This window comes from Scatophagus argus, chromosome 13, assembly GCF_020382885.2.
Source record: "Scatophagus argus isolate fScaArg1 chromosome 13, fScaArg1.pri, whole genome shotgun sequence".
NCBI classification, from domain to species: domain Eukaryota; kingdom Metazoa; phylum Chordata; class Actinopteri; family Scatophagidae; genus Scatophagus; species Scatophagus argus.
The window spans coordinates 16,669,188-16,686,214 of NC_058505.1; the positions used below are offsets into that span (position 1 = coordinate 16,669,188).

The 17,027-nt window shown below is 43.6% G+C and overlaps 1 protein-coding gene across 8 annotated transcripts in view; it reads left to right on the forward strand.

Annotated features, from left to right (window-relative positions):
* LOC124068890 (cAMP-specific 3',5'-cyclic phosphodiesterase 4B-like) overlaps positions 1–14,183 on the forward strand; it is a 46,133-nt gene extending 31,950 nt beyond the window's left edge. For 6 of the 8 annotated variants that reach the window (XM_046407420.1, XM_046407421.1, XM_046407423.1 and 3 more), the window contains 10 exons: positions 482–594; positions 7,871–7,964; positions 9,316–9,524; positions 9,614–9,712; positions 10,108–10,272; positions 10,636–10,735; positions 10,974–11,128; positions 11,259–11,381; positions 11,488–11,670; positions 11,772–14,183. In XM_046407420.1, coding sequence (XP_046263376.1) covers positions 482–594; positions 7,871–7,964; positions 9,316–9,524; positions 9,614–9,712; positions 10,108–10,272; positions 10,636–10,735; positions 10,974–11,128; positions 11,259–11,381; positions 11,488–11,670; positions 11,772–12,131 — 1,601 coding nt within the window. In that variant the 3' untranslated portion in view covers positions 12,132–14,183. Of the gene's footprint in view, positions 1–380; positions 595–6,785; positions 7,331–7,870; positions 7,965–9,315; positions 9,525–9,613; positions 9,713–10,107; positions 10,273–10,635; positions 10,736–10,973; positions 11,129–11,258; positions 11,382–11,487; positions 11,671–11,771 lie in introns of those variants that run through there. The other 2 variants (XM_046407427.1, XM_046407426.1) reach the window with 2 other exon arrangements.
* Positions 14,184–17,027: the final 2,844 nt, after the last annotated feature.

Here is a 17,027-nt window from a genome sequence, read left to right on the forward strand (position 1 = left end):
ACCTGGGTTCTCACAGGCACATCAACAGCAGGAGGCAGCAGACTGCCTAGTTTGCATGCCACTTGAAGAGCAAAATGGTACTGAAAGGGGGGGATAAGTGAAGGAGAGAGAGCCTGACAGGGGGCGGGGGAACAAGACAGACTGGGAGGGGGGTTGTTGAAGAGTGCACTAGTGCAAAGGAAAAAAGGGGTGCAGATTAGAAGAGACTACAGAGGGAGAGTTTGCAAACAGTAACTATTGCCTCGGCTTGTCTGATAGTACTTCCCTGAACTTTCTGAGGTGGTGGAGCATAGCGAGATGAAGGAGCTCTGCGTACACACCCCCCCCTCTTCCTCTGCGTCTCCCGGATGTCCTGCCGGGCCATCCTCCGTAAGATCAAGCCACTCTGGGAGCCTTGGAACTCCGCTCATGGTGTCTGGGGGCTCCACTATGGACATGGATCCTCTTGGGCCTGATTACATGTCCATGTGTCTATTGGCAGATGAGTCTTACCAGAAACTGGCAATGGAGACCATGGAGGAGCTGGACTGGTGTCTGGACCAGTTGGAGACCATCCAGACCTACCGCTCAGTCAGTGACATGGCCTCCAACAAGGTAGGATAATGTAGCCTATTATAAGTTTCTGTGCAAACAGTGTATTTTGTCGTTGTGTTGTTGGACGTTTTTGCATCCATGTCTTGAATAATGTGACACAAAATAAGTTTGAAGTCTGTCCTCTGATGGATAGGGCTTTTGTTTATGCAACTGCAGGTGTTGATGTTGATTTTCATCTATGCTTCCTCTTACAGAAAGTACATTTCATCTTATTGTCATTATTTACAAATACAATTAACTTAGGGGAATCTTTGAAGAAATGGATCTTAGATAACCTTATTGTTGGTTTGACCACCAGTACTTATTGGCAATTTTCTCAACTCACATTGGAGCCTTTAATCTCTAAATTGCAAGTTTTGAAAGTTGTCATACAAATAATAATATGCTATTAATAGCTGATAATTATAATCATGTCTTAGGAGTACAATGTACGCTGTCAGTATATTTAACTGTTTTTGCCTGCTCTGTCCAATGAGTTGATAATCACACGAGACCTCCCAGGAGCACAGCACTCTGCCTCTATACATGTCTCCCGAACAAAAATCAGCTACGATTTAGATTTAAGATGACAATTTCACAGGTTCAATCGTAGATATAAAAGCTGTTCCCCAAGTAACTGTCACAGTCTGTATTCCTTAACACGCTGTCAGAAGACATTGACAAACTGAACATGTTACTTTGTGCTGCACAATTGGTCTTTGTTGTAGTGTGGTTGTCAATTTGCACAGTGTATACAGAATGTAAATTGCTTTTTGCCACATTGACGCACTTGCAAAGTAACAGCCATTCTGTGGTGGCGTCCGAGCTGGCATCACCATTTTATGGAGCTCTTGTAAAAAAATAAATAAAAAATAAGTAGTGTTTATTTTGCATACTACTGAGTTCCTGAAAAGTGATGCTCTACTCCAGTTTCCTCTCCTCATTCAAACTACCTGAGAACTATGGCAGGTTATACAACTGGGCTGAACTTCAGATGTGCATACATTATAATATAGACCGCACACAGATGCATTTGCCATTCATGTGAGTGTGCTGTGAATGTTGGCTCTGTTGCAAGGTTGAGTTCAGTGGGACATTGGTCCACGCTCGGATGACATCATCATGAAAGGTCAAATTTAACTGGCTGGCATCAATTTGTGCAGAGTACAGTTTAAGATTAACAGAGAAAATGTAGACTTGAATATTGAATACTTATGAATGTCGGTTCCAGCATGAGCAAAAAGTGTATGTAGGACATGGCATTGCTCCAGCGGCTGTCACCTTTGAGCTTTAGGTAAACAAATAGTTTTTTTAGCATTATGCTAGGTGAGCGCTGCTTTTGTGTGAGTGAAATGTTTGGCTGCATGGAGATTTATGGACAGCGGTTATGGATTAGAATATAAATGCATATAACACACTCAACAGCATTAACCTTTGAGCAATAAATATTCCATCAAAGAAAAGAAGCAGATGTCGGACTGCACAGAGAACACGTCGCTTATTAACCTGCCTGTGCACCTCTTCCATGGCTTTGAGTGTCGGGTTAGTTGTTACTGGACACTTTTAAATTACGTACTGACATAGTTTGTGTTAAAATGTCATGTTCTCTTCGTCAAGTGTGAATTACAGATTAAAATGTGCTAATTTTTCTTAGTTTTCTTAGTCGACTAGTCTAAGCTCCAGCAAGTGCTCCAAGTCAGAATGCAAACATGTTGACAAAGACCATGTTACCATTGTTGTTTAATATTTTTCAAAAAAAGTACCAAATTTCATGGCAAGTCATCCAATACGTCATGAGAAATTCTGCCAAAAACGGCGCACTCATGATGATGCTAGATGAAAAGGTAACTGGACCATCCACAGGGCAGGATGAATGTCTCTACAAATGTCCATCCCTCAAGAACCCTGCTGGTGTCACTTAACAGACAAAAAATCCATTCTGTTCAATTGACGTGGCAGAGATAAATTCAATTCAGTTTTCAGTTTTCCGGTTAAGAATAAGAAAACCTTTATTTGTCCCACAAAGGGGAAATTGCACCGTTACAACAGCAGGGTAAAAGAACAGGATAAGAAATATTTAAGATATTAAGAATAAAAAAATATATAAGAAATATAAAAATAAACATAAAATAGCATCTACCTCTCTAGAAAACTCAACCATAAGTTTTGAGTGAATCTTAATAAACCTATTGTGGTTCTTCAAGACTACACAAAGCTATTTAGGACTAATTGCTTCCCTTTTCTTTGATGCACATAAAAGTGTTTGTCCGTATTTCATTTGTGCACAGCCCAGCCAAATTACTATACAGTGCACAGTATTACTCAACCCCCACGCAGACAGTGGAGACTGTATGGCGGCGTCAGATTATAAACACCCAGGGTGGTGTTGTCCATTTCCGTCTGTATTCCACACTGTGGTCTGAGGGAGGATTGAGATGGGGAGGGGTGTTGTCAGACCATGACGGGTGACTGTGACCGTGACACCAGTTTCCTGTCTCTTTATTTTTCGTGCCCCCCTGCTGCCCCCTCTCCTGTTCCCTGGTTACCAGACGACAATAGTGACACATTGACCAAGTAGCCAGGTTGAGTCTTTTACAGACAACCACGTCACTGGGACTGTAAAGACAATGAGCACAAGGCCCTGCAGGCGCGTAGCAGCACAGCCGCTCAGTCAGGCAGGCCCGGCACATTGTTCGCCATGAGTCAGAAACCCCCCAGTATGACCAATACTACCACTAAGCATTGTTGACCAAGTCTGTTTTTGAAAGAGCAGAGTCCAACAGTTTATGATGTTACGGTTTAGATTTGTCAGCATGCTTGATTGTTGTGCAATTGTATAAGGCTGGAAAGGAATAATTTATTGGTGTATTCACATTTTTATTGCAAAATAGGAATCAAATACTGTTTCATTATTGCCCGATTAATGCATCATCATTTATATGACGTGATGTCTGACAAAGAGCCCATTTCTTTTCGGAACCAAAGAGGATGTATTTGAACCCATGATCAAACCGAGGGTGTCTCCGCTTTCAGTGTCCAAGGGCGCAGGTGTATCCGGGCCTGCAGGACCACACACCCTGTTGACCGCCAACCTGGTCGCTGTGACCTCAGAGCAGGGGAACTGCTTCCCTGCCCCTCACTATCATTAGCTTCGCCACACTTCCATGCTGATGCTAGTGACGGCCTTGGACAAACACTGCCATCTGAATCCAGTTAGAGGAGTGTAGCGCTTTGTGGGTTAGCGTGCGAGCGAGCCCCCGAGCAGAGCGCGAATGAGTAGGAAACTTTAACTCATGTGTGGTCACTTCAACTTTGAAGCACCGCCGTCTTCAGAGGGAAAAAATGACAAAATTATTGAAACAGATGTAGTGGTGGGTCTGTAGCTGTAGCAAGGGTAATGGAGATTAAATTATAGTGTTGTGATTCCGTTCGACTGAAAGGGTGGTGAGCAAATCAACCAAGCTACAGTCGTGATTGTGGTGACTTATTGTAAGTAAAAGTCTTACCTCTGCTGTAACTCCCACCTAGTTGTGATCAGCACTTTCTAGGAAATGTCGTTCCAATGTTGCTAAACTCTGAAAACTTACTGAGAATAACCAACAGCGTGTTGACACTGTAAACAGCCACACAAAGGACAGAGGCAGCATTGGATCACTCAGGACTTTGTTAAATTGCACAGCTGAGATATTGCAGTAAAATGTCATGCTCCTGTGCAATCGCATTTCTGTTTCTGCTATGTTTCGGTCAAGGTCAAAGTGTACCGCAAGAACTGGGCCAGCTTTTAAAAACTTCTCCCGAAAACATTTCTGTTAACTTTCCTCCACAATACGTCAGCATGGCTGTCTGCTTAACTTGTTATCTGGGACTTTTCAGCGATCTGCTCAGGTATGTTGGTTGTCGCCTGAGGGCATGCTAAGAAGCAGGATGTGTACCAGTAAGTGACCTCAGAGAATTACTCTATCAAGCAAAAGGGAAGTAGGTGGGGACACATGCTCGGGCCTGTGTTGGAGGGAGGAGCCATCGATCTCCTTAGATTGTAGGCCAGTCAGTTAAGTCAGCTTTATCGCTACAAGTTTCCTGCCTGACTCCACTCCAGAAAAGAGAATAGAGAGAGAGAGGAAGCGGGCAAGAGTCTCAGACACACTGAATAGAATTATTTTTCATACCATTTTACAGCATTTCTTTCAGGTTGTGTTTGGTTTTTGTTAAATGACAATGGGATTATGTTGTTCTGAAAAGCAGAAGGAAAACTTTGGGATGCTTACAAGTTGGAAAAAGGTGAGTTGGTTTTGGAGCTGTTTACTGAATTTAGTTGGCTTTTTTTTTTTTACACATTACATGCAGAGTTATTGTCACGTTAATTGTCGGTTTTAGGACAGTACATTAATGCAGTGGCATATTTGGTTTTAAAAATAAATAGGTAATAATTATTAAAAAAATAAAATGTAGATAAAAGTTTTGTGTTCATTTAAATGGGTTCAGGTGTAAACAGTGTTTTAAACATATCATTCAATAGATATGTTGCACTACAGTGAGTCCAGTGTACCCCTGTTTTATACATTCAAACTTTATAAGGCATCAGTTCACCATCTTCTAAGAACTAACCACAAGTTGTTTTTTTTGGTGGTGCAACTTCTCTGAGTTACCTAAAGCAAGGGTTTGTTCTGAGTGTGAGCAGTTTTTGCTAACGTAAAAGGATGTATGAGTTAACGGCAGCATGCATTGAGTAATCTGTTCTCCTGAACACATTAGTCACTACTACTGTGAGCGTATGCTGTGTGTCTGAGCTGAACTGCATGACCCCAGGTGACTGACATGTGGACCTGTGCCTGATTCATTTCCTAGAGGTCACACAAATCCACACTTTTCCGCCACTTTAAAGAATCAATTACAGGTTCCCTTTGAGTGGAATAAAGCCTTCTGATTCCAAGCTCAAATTTTTGTCCTTACGAGCTCCCTTTGATTTTTATAGCCTGCCTCTGGCAGTCTGGCTTTTGAGTGCAGCCAAAGCTTTGAAAGTGGTATTCAGGTTTCACAGTCAAGTAGATGTTAGCTGTCTGCTTGACATCTATTAGACATCTGTTGAGACCAGAGACAGTCTGGTTCAGTATGAAGAGAAAAGACCCCATTGTAAGAAATAAAAAACAAACCAAAAGGCCTAATCATGACTGATTTTTTTATTTATTTAATTATTATTATTATTATCATCACCATTATTATTGTTATTATTATTGTAGTATTTGATAACATTATGAAAGCAAGTAATTTCCAGGAAGAAGACTTGATTGCACAATTATTCTGCTGTATTCATTAGGAAGATTAGGTTGTGGTTTAGCGTTAGTGCATCTCCTTCCTGACCAAAAGCCCTCTTGCCTTCTGCACTGTGTCTTCAATTTTGTAATATCTTGCCTAGTTGTGTTTATCTAGAGCATCACTGCTGCAGCTTGCATATAAAATATATGTGTGTGTGTCTGCGCATGCTTCTGTGTGTGTATGTGATGTGATGCAATGCGTTTAAAGTGGGGACCACCGTGAGAACGATTGGGGGGGGGGGGGCAGGCACGTGACTCTGTTGCCATGGCGTTCAGGTTGCCGTGCAATTGGTGGTACTCTGGTGGGCGGCAGACTGAAAACTCTCCCTCATCTGTTTGTCTCCTCCATAGTCTCCAAAGAACAGAAAATCACAGAAAACTGTGGCAGTGAGCTGTTTTTCTAATCTGTCTTTCAAATTTGACTTTAAAGTGTATTGTAGTGATTATATGGACTGAAATGTGTGCAGCAGTTTATGGCTCTGCTCCTGCAATGTACAAAAAAAAAGAAAGACTCAACCCCAATCTGGTAAATTAATAGCCATGTGATAAACGTTGTGGTGCTTTGAAGCCTTGCATTGCGCAGTATGCGCTGGATCTGTTCTGCATTACTGAGCAGGGGGGAGCCAGTCGAGAAGGGAGGGAAGAAGAGGTGTGTGTGTGTTGGGTTGGGGGGGTTGCAGAGAGTACAGCTGTGAGGGGGGAAAAAGAGAAATTGAAAGAGAGAAAAATGTAGGGGGGGGGGGATTCTCCAAACTCCTATTTTCTGCAGTGCTGTGCATGGCTCTGTAGAGAGAGGGAGGGAGGGAGGGAGGCGAGGACAGAGAGAGAGAGAGAGAGGCTCCATCAGCCTGTCTGCCACAGGGGACTCTACAGTTAGAGACGCCCCCCCCCCCCCCCCCCCCCTCTGCTGTTCTCCGTCCCTCCTTTCCTTTCTCGATCTGTCTTAGAGCCTGCCCTTCCTCCCTGCCTTGCTTAATCAGGGCTTGGGAAGGCTGGATTTCCCCCTTGTAAGTCGCTGGATGTCATTTGAATGGTGGCAGGGGTTGAAAGAGGTTTAGACAGACGGAGGGAGGCAGCAAGCAACAGAGAAAAGAAGAAAGAAATATTGATTACATCGGGGGGATTCCATCACTCTTGCCAGCGGACTATGATCCTGGAAAACAGTGGGCAACACTATGAGGAAGCGCATTCGGGCAGGGATGTAGGGGTCCACCACAGCCCCTCTTTGGAGAGTTCGCCTGCGGTGCTATTACCGTAGTCGATCATTGGACGGTGGGGAATCCGTGGCGCTTTGAGCTTCAGGTTGCAGGGCTGATCTCAGCCTTGGGGGTCCACTCAGAGAGGAGCATACAGGGCTTCTGCTGGGGAGCACCAGGGGCTCAGCACAGCTCGGCACCATGCCTGAGGCCAACTACCTGTTCTCTGTGTCCTGGGGATACATCAAGGTGTGTTCCAGGGAGAACTAGATGTGTGTTTGTGACTGTGTGTGTACAGACTGTATATTCACATCTTTTCATTGTAGCTGGTGGAATATCTCGGATATCCCACAGTAGTTTTTGTCATGTTTCAGTTGCACACTTGGATGAATTGGATTAGATTAGCGTGATTGTGTCATCCAGCTGAGCTGTGGCGTGCACTGAGGAAAAACTGGTGCATTTTGTTGCCCTGGATGAATGCAGCATAAATGTTCAACTCTGTGTGTTGAACATTACACACTGTGTGTTGTTTGTTGAAATGCCCAGCAGTCAGGTGTCTTGGTAGTTAACTCAAACCAGGACCAAGAATATATAAACATAGACCTTATATGATGCATAAAAAACAAACAAGAGGCCATGTTTTCATGGGACATTTTCCACTGGAAAACAACAGGAAATGCTTTATTCCTCTGCTCGGAGCAGTAAAATGATGTAATGAAGGTATATTTCCTTGTATAGATCGGCTAACCTTACATATATATATATTTTTTTTTATTTCTATGTTTGCAGTTCAAGAGGATGCTGAATCGAGAGCTAAGTCACCTGTCTGAGATGAGTCGCTCAGGCAACCAAGTGTCAGAGTACATCTCCAACACCTTCCTAGGTGAGCACTGCAGCACATGGTGACACACAAATGACTGCACACACACACACAAGTATGCATATGTCACATCACATCTATGTGTGGCAGAGGTTATTAATCAAAGCATGCCTTAAGTAATGGAGAAACTCGTAGATGGTCTGCTGCTCTACTGCTCTCAAACCAGTCTGATCTGGTCTGGAGGGGAGAGACAGAGAGTCCCCTCACTCTGACTGCAGAAAGATTTAGAGGGAGGGCATGGATCAGGGGCAGTGAGTTGGGGGAGTGGGGAGGGGGGGTGTCACAGTGCCATCAGGTTCACATAGACATTGCATTATTCATAAGGAGGACAGCAGTTTGTCTCTGAAAAGCCTGGATGTGTTTCGTGACTCACAGTCAGCCAGCAAACAGCCAGTGTGCCCTGCAGGTTTTCCATCCAATCCGCCATCAGCATTCAGCCAGACAGCCATCCTAGAAGGACTGCATGCACACTGATGACATCTCCGTCTTCTCACCTAGGAAGAGGCAAAATCTAAAAAAGGAGGCTGCAATGGTGGAGACACAACACCTAGCAGTAGATGTGGTGCAGTGAAAGAGATTTGTGCATGGTAGAGCTGCTTGGGGAGACAAGAGAGACAAGCATGACAGCACAAACAGAATCTCAGCTTTTCTTTGAAGCTTAGTAGTTTTGTTGTCATCTGCACTGCAGCTAACACCTGTCAGGTGTAGTGAGATCATTTTGTTCCTGCGTTCTGTGGAGGAGGCAGCTGAGAGATGTTTTTTTTTTCCTCTCACTGCAGTGTATGTGTGGTGCACACATTCAGACAGAGGGAATCTTGCGCTCACACACATAACACACTGTCAGGTGCACAGAGCATCACATGTACCAAAACACACCCGCATGCAAACAAGGTCTGTCTTCCTCTAATCGTTTTGGCTTAATGTGAGCCAGCTTTCCACGATTCTGTGGATTGTTATTACAATACAGCTCAGTTTCTCAGAATACACGGGCCACTGGAGCATCATCAGATTTCAAAACAGCTCATTAACCCTTGGTGACCGTTGGCAGTCTCATCACCTTTGTATTTAAATTATTTTTAAGTGTAAGTTTTTATGCTTTTTTGCTGTCAAGAGAAATGTATTTTTAGCAAACTCGAAGTGAGGGATTGCTTGCTAATTAAACAACTGCCAGTGCAGCTTTAATGTGTTGTCACGTAGGTGTGAGAGGTCAGCTATCTCCCCGTGGTAACTTTGTTCACTCAGTACAGTGGCAACATTAGCCTGCCTCATCCATTATCTAACCTGGTCTGAAAACCACACTTTTAATCTTTTTTCTCCTTTTGTGTGTTCTTGCTTCTTTTTTATTTTTTACCAGACAAGCAGAATGAGTTGGAGCTTCCGTGTCCAGTTCCTAAGTCAAGGGAAAGGAAGAGGAGGCAGGGCCAGCAGCAGCAGCAGCAGCAACAGAGTGGGATGATGACTCAGATCAGTGGGGTGAGGAAGGTCAGCCACACACCCAGCATCTCTGGAAGCTCCAGCAGTCGTTTCGGGGTGAAGACGGACCAGGAGGAACTGCTGTCAAAGGCAAGTGATAGACAGACTATACAAAAGATAAACTGAAAATTGTGTGATTGGCTGAGATACTTATATTTGACTTGTCCTCTCCTTCATAGGACCTGGAGGACATCAACAAATGGGGCCTGAATATCTTTAGAGTGGCCGAGCACTCCCATAACCGACCGCTCACATGCATCATGTACACCATCTTTCAGGTCAGTGTCATGTTTTATCCTCCTCGTCTTCCACCGCCACATCAAATCAGTCAAGTGTGAGAACACCCATACGTACACATACAGCTATAGAAGGCAGTGTGTGTATGTTCTGTTGCATTAAGCTGTCAGTATCACTACAGGAACATCTGCTAGAGAGACATTATCAACTCTAATTGATTTCGAGCTGTGAATCATCCTGGCAGGAGAGCAAATTGTATTCATTTCCAGCCTTTTGCTGTTAATTCATGATTCACATTTTGCCAAATATGGTTTCAAAATACATTTTCACTTTAAGATATGCTACAACTGATGTGCTGTAAGGACTTCGGTTAGGAATCACTTCTCACTTTGAAAGGCCTTGTTTTCCTCATTTTCATCCCGTGTGTCGCATACAGGAGCGAGACCTGATGAGGACGTTCAAGATTCCAGCGGACACCTTTGTGACGTTCATGCTGACCTTGGAGAGCCACTATCACTCCGACGTGGCCTACCACAACAGCCTACATGCCGCAGACGTAGCCCAGTCAACACATATCCTCCTGTCCACGCCTGCACTGGATGTAAGTCACTTTTTCTACAGCTTTTCACGAGTTTTAAGTTAACACCACAGCTGGAGATGGCTACATTACTAATATTATTGTATTAGTCATTAAAACGTTCTCGAATCAAGCTCTGGTTTCTTATCCAATCAACATCTGACACCACTGGAGTGTGACACTCGTCATCTGCACCTTTTTCTCAAGCTGTTAATTATGATTGGCATGACTGTTGTCAATACTGGCATGCCTCAGAAACTGCATGCCAGAGAGAGTGACACATGGAAAAACCAGCCTCAAACCACTGTTTAATGGCTCACCTTGTTTCGCCAGTTTAGTGACTCTAAAGCTCATTACTTTATTCTTCCTCCTTCTATTCAAACACAGGCAGTCTTCACTGATTTGGAGATCCTGGCAGCCATTTTTGCTGCAGCCATTCACGATGTTGACCACCCAGGGGTGTCCAACCAGTTTCTCATCAACACCAGTGAGTCTTCTTTACTGGCACTTGTCACCTGTCAAAAACCATTTACAACCGTTGTCTACATTTACAAAACAGGCAGAAATTTTTGCATGGTTTAATGGGATCTCTCTCCAAAGACAACAACCTTGGTTTTTAGGAACACAGCCTGTTAACCAGAATTACTTGACCTGAGTTTAGAGAGTTATTTAATTTCTCCTTTCCTGTCATTTCTCCCTCCCTCCTTCCCTCCCTCTGCCTTTAGACTCCGAGCTGGCTCTGATGTACAACGATGAGTCAGTGCTGGAGAACCACCACCTGGCTGTGGGCTTCAAACTGCTGCAGGAAGAGAACTGCGACATCTTCCAGAACCTCAGCAAGAAGCAGAGGCAGACACTCCGGCGGATGGTCATAGACATGGTGAAGGAAACATCTATGCCCGTGTGAAACTGCGGGCCAGTTCTAGTCTTCAGAGTCATGTCTTGACTATTTCATTGTTTCCTTGCCAAATCATTTCCTACATCGTTCTCCATGTCTTTCTCTCTTCCAGGTATTGGCAACTGACATGTCCAAACACATGAGTCTGCTGGCTAATCTGAAGACAATGGTGGAAACCAAAAAGGTGACCAGCTCTGGAGTCCTGCTGTTGGACAACTACACAGACAGGATGCAAGTAAGAGACACAGTTGTACACACACACACACACACACACACACACGACGCAGGCAGTCTGGTACACATAAAAAAATGCAAGATGTTAAGTTTTCCTTTCTTGGCAGGTTTTGCGCAACATGGTTCACTGTGCAGACCTGAGCAACCCAACCAAGCCTCTGGATCTGTACCGGCAGTGGACAGACAGGATTATGGATGAGTTCTTTCACCAGGGAGACAGAGAGAGAGAGAGGGGTATGGAGATCAGTCCCATGTGTGACAAACACACAGCTTCGGTGGAGAGAACACAGGTAGAGAACACACACATCTAGCTCCAAAAACAGCTTGGTTTTGTTTGTTTGTTTGGTTGGTTTTTACTTTTACTGACATCAGCCTTTGTTATCATTTTTAGGTTGGCTTCATCGATTACATCGTCCACCCTCTGTGGGAGACGTGGGCCGACCTGGTCCACCCTGATGCCCAGGACATCCTGGACACACTGGAGGACAACAGGAACTGGTACCAGAGCATGATCCCCCAGAGTCCCTCCCCTCCGTTCTACACCAACGACGAGGAGGGTGGTCCACATGAGGAGGTGGAGGGGGGGCCTGCGACGAGTAAATTTCAGTTTGAACTGACGCTGGAGGACCAGGATGGAGATGGAGAAAGCGGGGTGATGGAGACAGCTGACAGCGTGTTGCTCCGAGACCATCCTTCTGGTCTGGATGCAATAGAAATGGCGGCACGTGATGTGTCCCCCGCAGAAACATAGCTGATGAACTGATGGAGTTCTTAGAGTGCAGCAGCTTTTGCTGTTTTGGCTGAATTCATTTAATTGCAGTAGAGCAATCCTGCAATCTGGCTCTTTGGAGCTGCCTGGCAAAGAGGGCCTGAATGAATGTGGGGCACCCCTGCAAACGAGGCTTGGAAACCCTGTGACAGTTTGTTTTTGAGCTCCCTAGAAGGGAGATGGAAGAGTGTAGCGTCTATTCTTTAAGGAATGTCACTGCAGAGACAGGGCTGAATCTTCTCGCAGACAAAGAAGTTGAAGAGGACGACATGTATCCGTGTACTGAGACCAGTAAAAAGAATTTGCACTTCAAGACATTTTTTAATGCTCATTTAGGTATTGTGTCGGGATCGGATGTCACCTGGTGAAGTGTCCAAACAAAACTACTGGTCAGCAATTTCTTTGTAACCAAGTTGTTTTTTTCTAACACTCGTCAAAAAAACAAAAACAAAAAAAAAAAGGAAAGAAAGACAGAAAAAAAAGTTTTGTGCCTTTTTTTAAACAACCATGTCTTTTTGTAAGTGTTTTTATAATTTATTGAACACATTCATGTAGCTGTAAAATGTGTCAAATTTTCTACAAAAAGGACACATTTGTCTCACGCAGTCTTCCTGATGTTCTGGCAATAGTATAAGCTTGTTCACACAAAAGCGTCCGGTGGATGTATTTCAAACATCAGTTGACTTCCCAGCACAATTTGCACTTTGTGTCACAGGACGAAGAGTGGACAGAAAACATTATAGTAAACCTCTTAAACCAAAATCATGAATTAACAATATATTTTTTCTCCAATAATTAGTTTCATAAGCTATTAGATAACTCAGATCTCCTGAAAGTGTGTTTTTGAGAACAAAAACATGGGATTAAATGTTTGAAAAACTCCAAAGATTCTGTACAGAAAGCACTTTGATGATCTCACTGCCGCCTCTGAAAAGTGTGATCCCACACTTTAAGAGTCACCAGTGTAACAAGTCAAACTTCCAAGCAGAAACCAGATTGATCTCTCACATTTTCCCGTAGCTGGATGAACGGTTTGGGCAAATGAAAGCCAGTTATGTGTCACCAAAATGATCCAGGTTTAAAAATCTTGCGTTGTGCTGAGCTATTCCAGTATAAATAAATCTGTTTCCTCCTTGTAATTCCCCTTCTCATTAGCTCACACACCTGTTGCGGTTGACATCATTCCATTCTCATGAGCACCCTTCGCACCGTGACTCATTTTGAACATTGAACGACTGTGCGCACATTTTAAACACACGCCTGTTAGTGATAGGTTAATTGTGTCTTGTAGTTTTTATTCCAGCACTTTGAATATGTCGACAGTTCCGCAGCTGGTTGCTGATCTGTCCAACACTACCTTAAAGGTACCACATTGTAAGGTGCAACCTTCCGAGTAAAGGGGACATAACGTCTCCTGTGTGTCTGCGTGTGTGCATGTGAGTGTGTATGTAAGTGGTCACAGAGTTGCACAATCTTGTTGCACCCAGCTGTATTGTGCTGACCCTTCAGCTGTTTGTAACAGTGTATTTATCTGTATTTATCTTATTCTTGTATATGATAATATTGATATTGATTGTTAATATTCCCTGTATATTTCTTATTATTTATACGCACTACCACGTATCAAATCAGTTTGACTGAACTTGTCTGGTGGTTCTGATTTGTTGTATTTTGCAAGCTATTTTGCTAACATGAAGTTTTGACAATTTGAAATGTATGTTTGATTTTAAAGATTTCAGCCAGAAATGTTTGTGTAGTCTGAACCAACAACGCCTCATGTGAGGTGCAGAAGAAGCTTTTTGTTTTTTGTCTTTTTTTTGTTCCTGGCAGATTACGAAGGCTGGATATTTACTGCAGTATATTGTGTACGGTGACGGGTCATTGTACAGCTATATTTGCTTAAATATATAAACATTGTTTCAGATATATTTTTTCAGTGTTTTCCTCACAGTATATGGTAAAAAATGGTGTATGTATGTTGTGCTCAACAGATGTTTTCTATCAGATTATTAAATTGGGCATGTATTACAGAAATTTTCTGGTCTGCGTGTTTTTGGATCACGAACAAATCGGAAGAATGAGTCAACCTGAAGTAGCAGTGATGAAATGTTAGAATTTTTCACCAATATATCACAGCAGTCAGATAAGCTTCCCTCAGAGTTATTCAGGTGCCAAAACACAATTTAAATGAATCATCGGAGTTACGTTCAACAACATGATCTTGCAAATATAACACAGAAACTGAGGTGGTTTTCTTCTTCTCATGGTGAGAAACCAGGTGGAAATGACAGAAGAAGATAAACAGTTTGATTCGGTCCTAAGTCACTTCCCTGCTGTGACATCAGTGACGTGTCCTCCCTCCAATTTGAGTTCAGTAACTGCTGGACACTGAGCCAGAAGTGTAAACAGGAAGAGTAGAGATAGCGATGCTATGTGCTGCACCATCAGGGCATTCACTCTCCCATGGCTGTGAGCACCTTGACCCAAACAGATAAGCATCTGGAATACGTGATGAACAGGAGAGCGCGCATGGAGCCATGAGATCACTTCTACAGATTTCAGCTTCAGCAGAACAGACGAGGGAAGACTCGACTGAAGGTAGTTACTGATGCAAAGCCATTTCCACTGCTCATTATGTGAAGGCTCATTATCTCTCCCGCAAATGTGCTGTAATTTTAGTCTTTGTGTACTGCTCATCATTTCATTACGTGTGAAACACCTGACGCTAAGTTTGCTTGAAACCTGACCTGACTGGAAAGAAAATTGGCAGCACTCAAGCAGAGCTAAGAAAGACTCATCTACAGATCCTTTGTGTCTGACACAACGCAAAATGTACTGACCTGAATACGCTGCATCAAGGTCTACGCTGTGTGTATAATTAATGAATCACAGGTTCAGTTATGAAGATTTCTGAGATTGCAGGGTTTGTTTAATTTGTTTGGATGTCTGGATGACAAGAAACCTGAACCTCTTCCTTTAGATTCAGCATAAAATGAGGCAGCTGTTTATGGTAAACACGGGTACAGATGGGGACTAGCGTTTTCCATGGTGGTGGTCCATACTGCCATGGCAATGGGCAGCAAGTTTGTTTGAAACTCTAACACAAGTCTTGTGGTCTGCTGGTGACTGACGTCAGCAGGGGGAAGGCAGCACTGTCGGTGAACTGCTTGGGTTCAGGCTGGGCCGGAGGCTCCTGCTGCCAGTAGATGCAGTTGACAGCCAGTCAGCCTCGTTTTCTCCACTCTACCAGCCAGGGCCTGAAAGCGCCCACGGCTCGGTGCCAAGGCGAGAGAGGAAGACAACCACTTCCAGCAAAACAAACCTGCTCTCTCCATATCCACTTTATAAAAACAAATGTCTTCCTGGAGTTTCTCCTGGCCAGCTGCTGTTTGTTTTTAGTTAGGTTGACAGTAAGGACTGAAGTCAACCAGGCAGTCAGACAGAGCAGTATAGGGTAATACAGGGCATTCCAGGATAATTCAATAGCGGGTCCAGGCGTGTGTGTGGATGGCAGAGATCAGCTTAGAGTGGCTGAGACAGATGGGTAAGGAAGTGTGCTGAAAAAGGCAGTTCTGCCCCATTCTCAAGGAAAATGATAAGTCTGGAAAAGATCAGATGAGGCAGCCGGCTTCCTCTAAAGCCTGTTGCAGTGTGTGTTTGTGTGTCGTCTTTCATGGAGTCTAAAATGCAGGATTAGGACAATAACAGGATGTGTCCTTCCCAGAGAATGTCACAAATCATCTAGTTATCAAACATGGCGGCAGTCATCATAGATATGCCATTGTTTCTCTCTGTGAGGATTTGCCGCAGCATGCAACTGTCCCCAATATCTTCAGATATATTAAATATGTAAGGGAGCAGTTATATAATCCACAGAATGAGCAAATGCATGAGAAATGCCAAAACACACCCAAAAGTAAGACTGGTTTACTGACCTTTCCGTCAGTCATATTATTCAGCCATTGCCTTCATGAAAAAATCTGAATAAAAAGAATATTATGGTAATTCTGTGTGATGGATGCATTTTTCTTATGACCCCTATTTGTTATTTAAAAGAAATATGCTGCCATTTGGTGTATGTGACTGAAAAATAAGAAGATCCTTGGACATTGTGTGAAAAGCACTCTCCTGTGTCAAATCACATTTATCAAGATGCGTTTAAGGACACGGCACGAGCTTGACATTTGTGCTGATTCCTCTGGGCTTTTTGGCCAGGGGGTCCAGGCAGTGTTCATACATGGAAGGGAACACCCCTGTGGGGACACGCCAGCACACTGTCATCCCTATTTGTCATGGGGGAAAAAATGCCTTCTGAAAAATAACACAAACACTCACACTGCCTGAAAATTGTGTGACAGCACATGAGCAGATGTGACAGTTGAAGATGAAGGGAACTCTGTCCACCTGAGGGAGAAAAGAGGAAGAGTGAATATTGATTATGCATGTACAGACACACAACTTCATCTTCAGTGAGGATGTCAAATTTTCTGCCATTGCAACCACACAGCAGGTTCTCACAAAACCACCAGCTTTTCTCTGAAAGAAGGTTCTCTCTCTGGTGGTCATAACCTACTGTACACCAAATCACCTTAGATCCATGTGGCCCTCACTTGATTTTGCCCAGATCAATACTTGTCCTCACATGACACAAAGACACAAAGAGGAAGGGGGGTGGGGTGCAGCTTCTGTGTGTCAAAGTGATTGAGTGCGTGGGAGGAGATGCTGAACATGGTACACTGCGGTCAAGGCAAAGAAAAACTGAAAGAGAGAAAACCAGAGGGGAGGCCCAAATGTTAATGTTAACTATGTGAAAATATACATTACGCTACATCTGTAGGGGGCGAGATGAATAAACTGCTCTCGCCGCAGAACAATGCA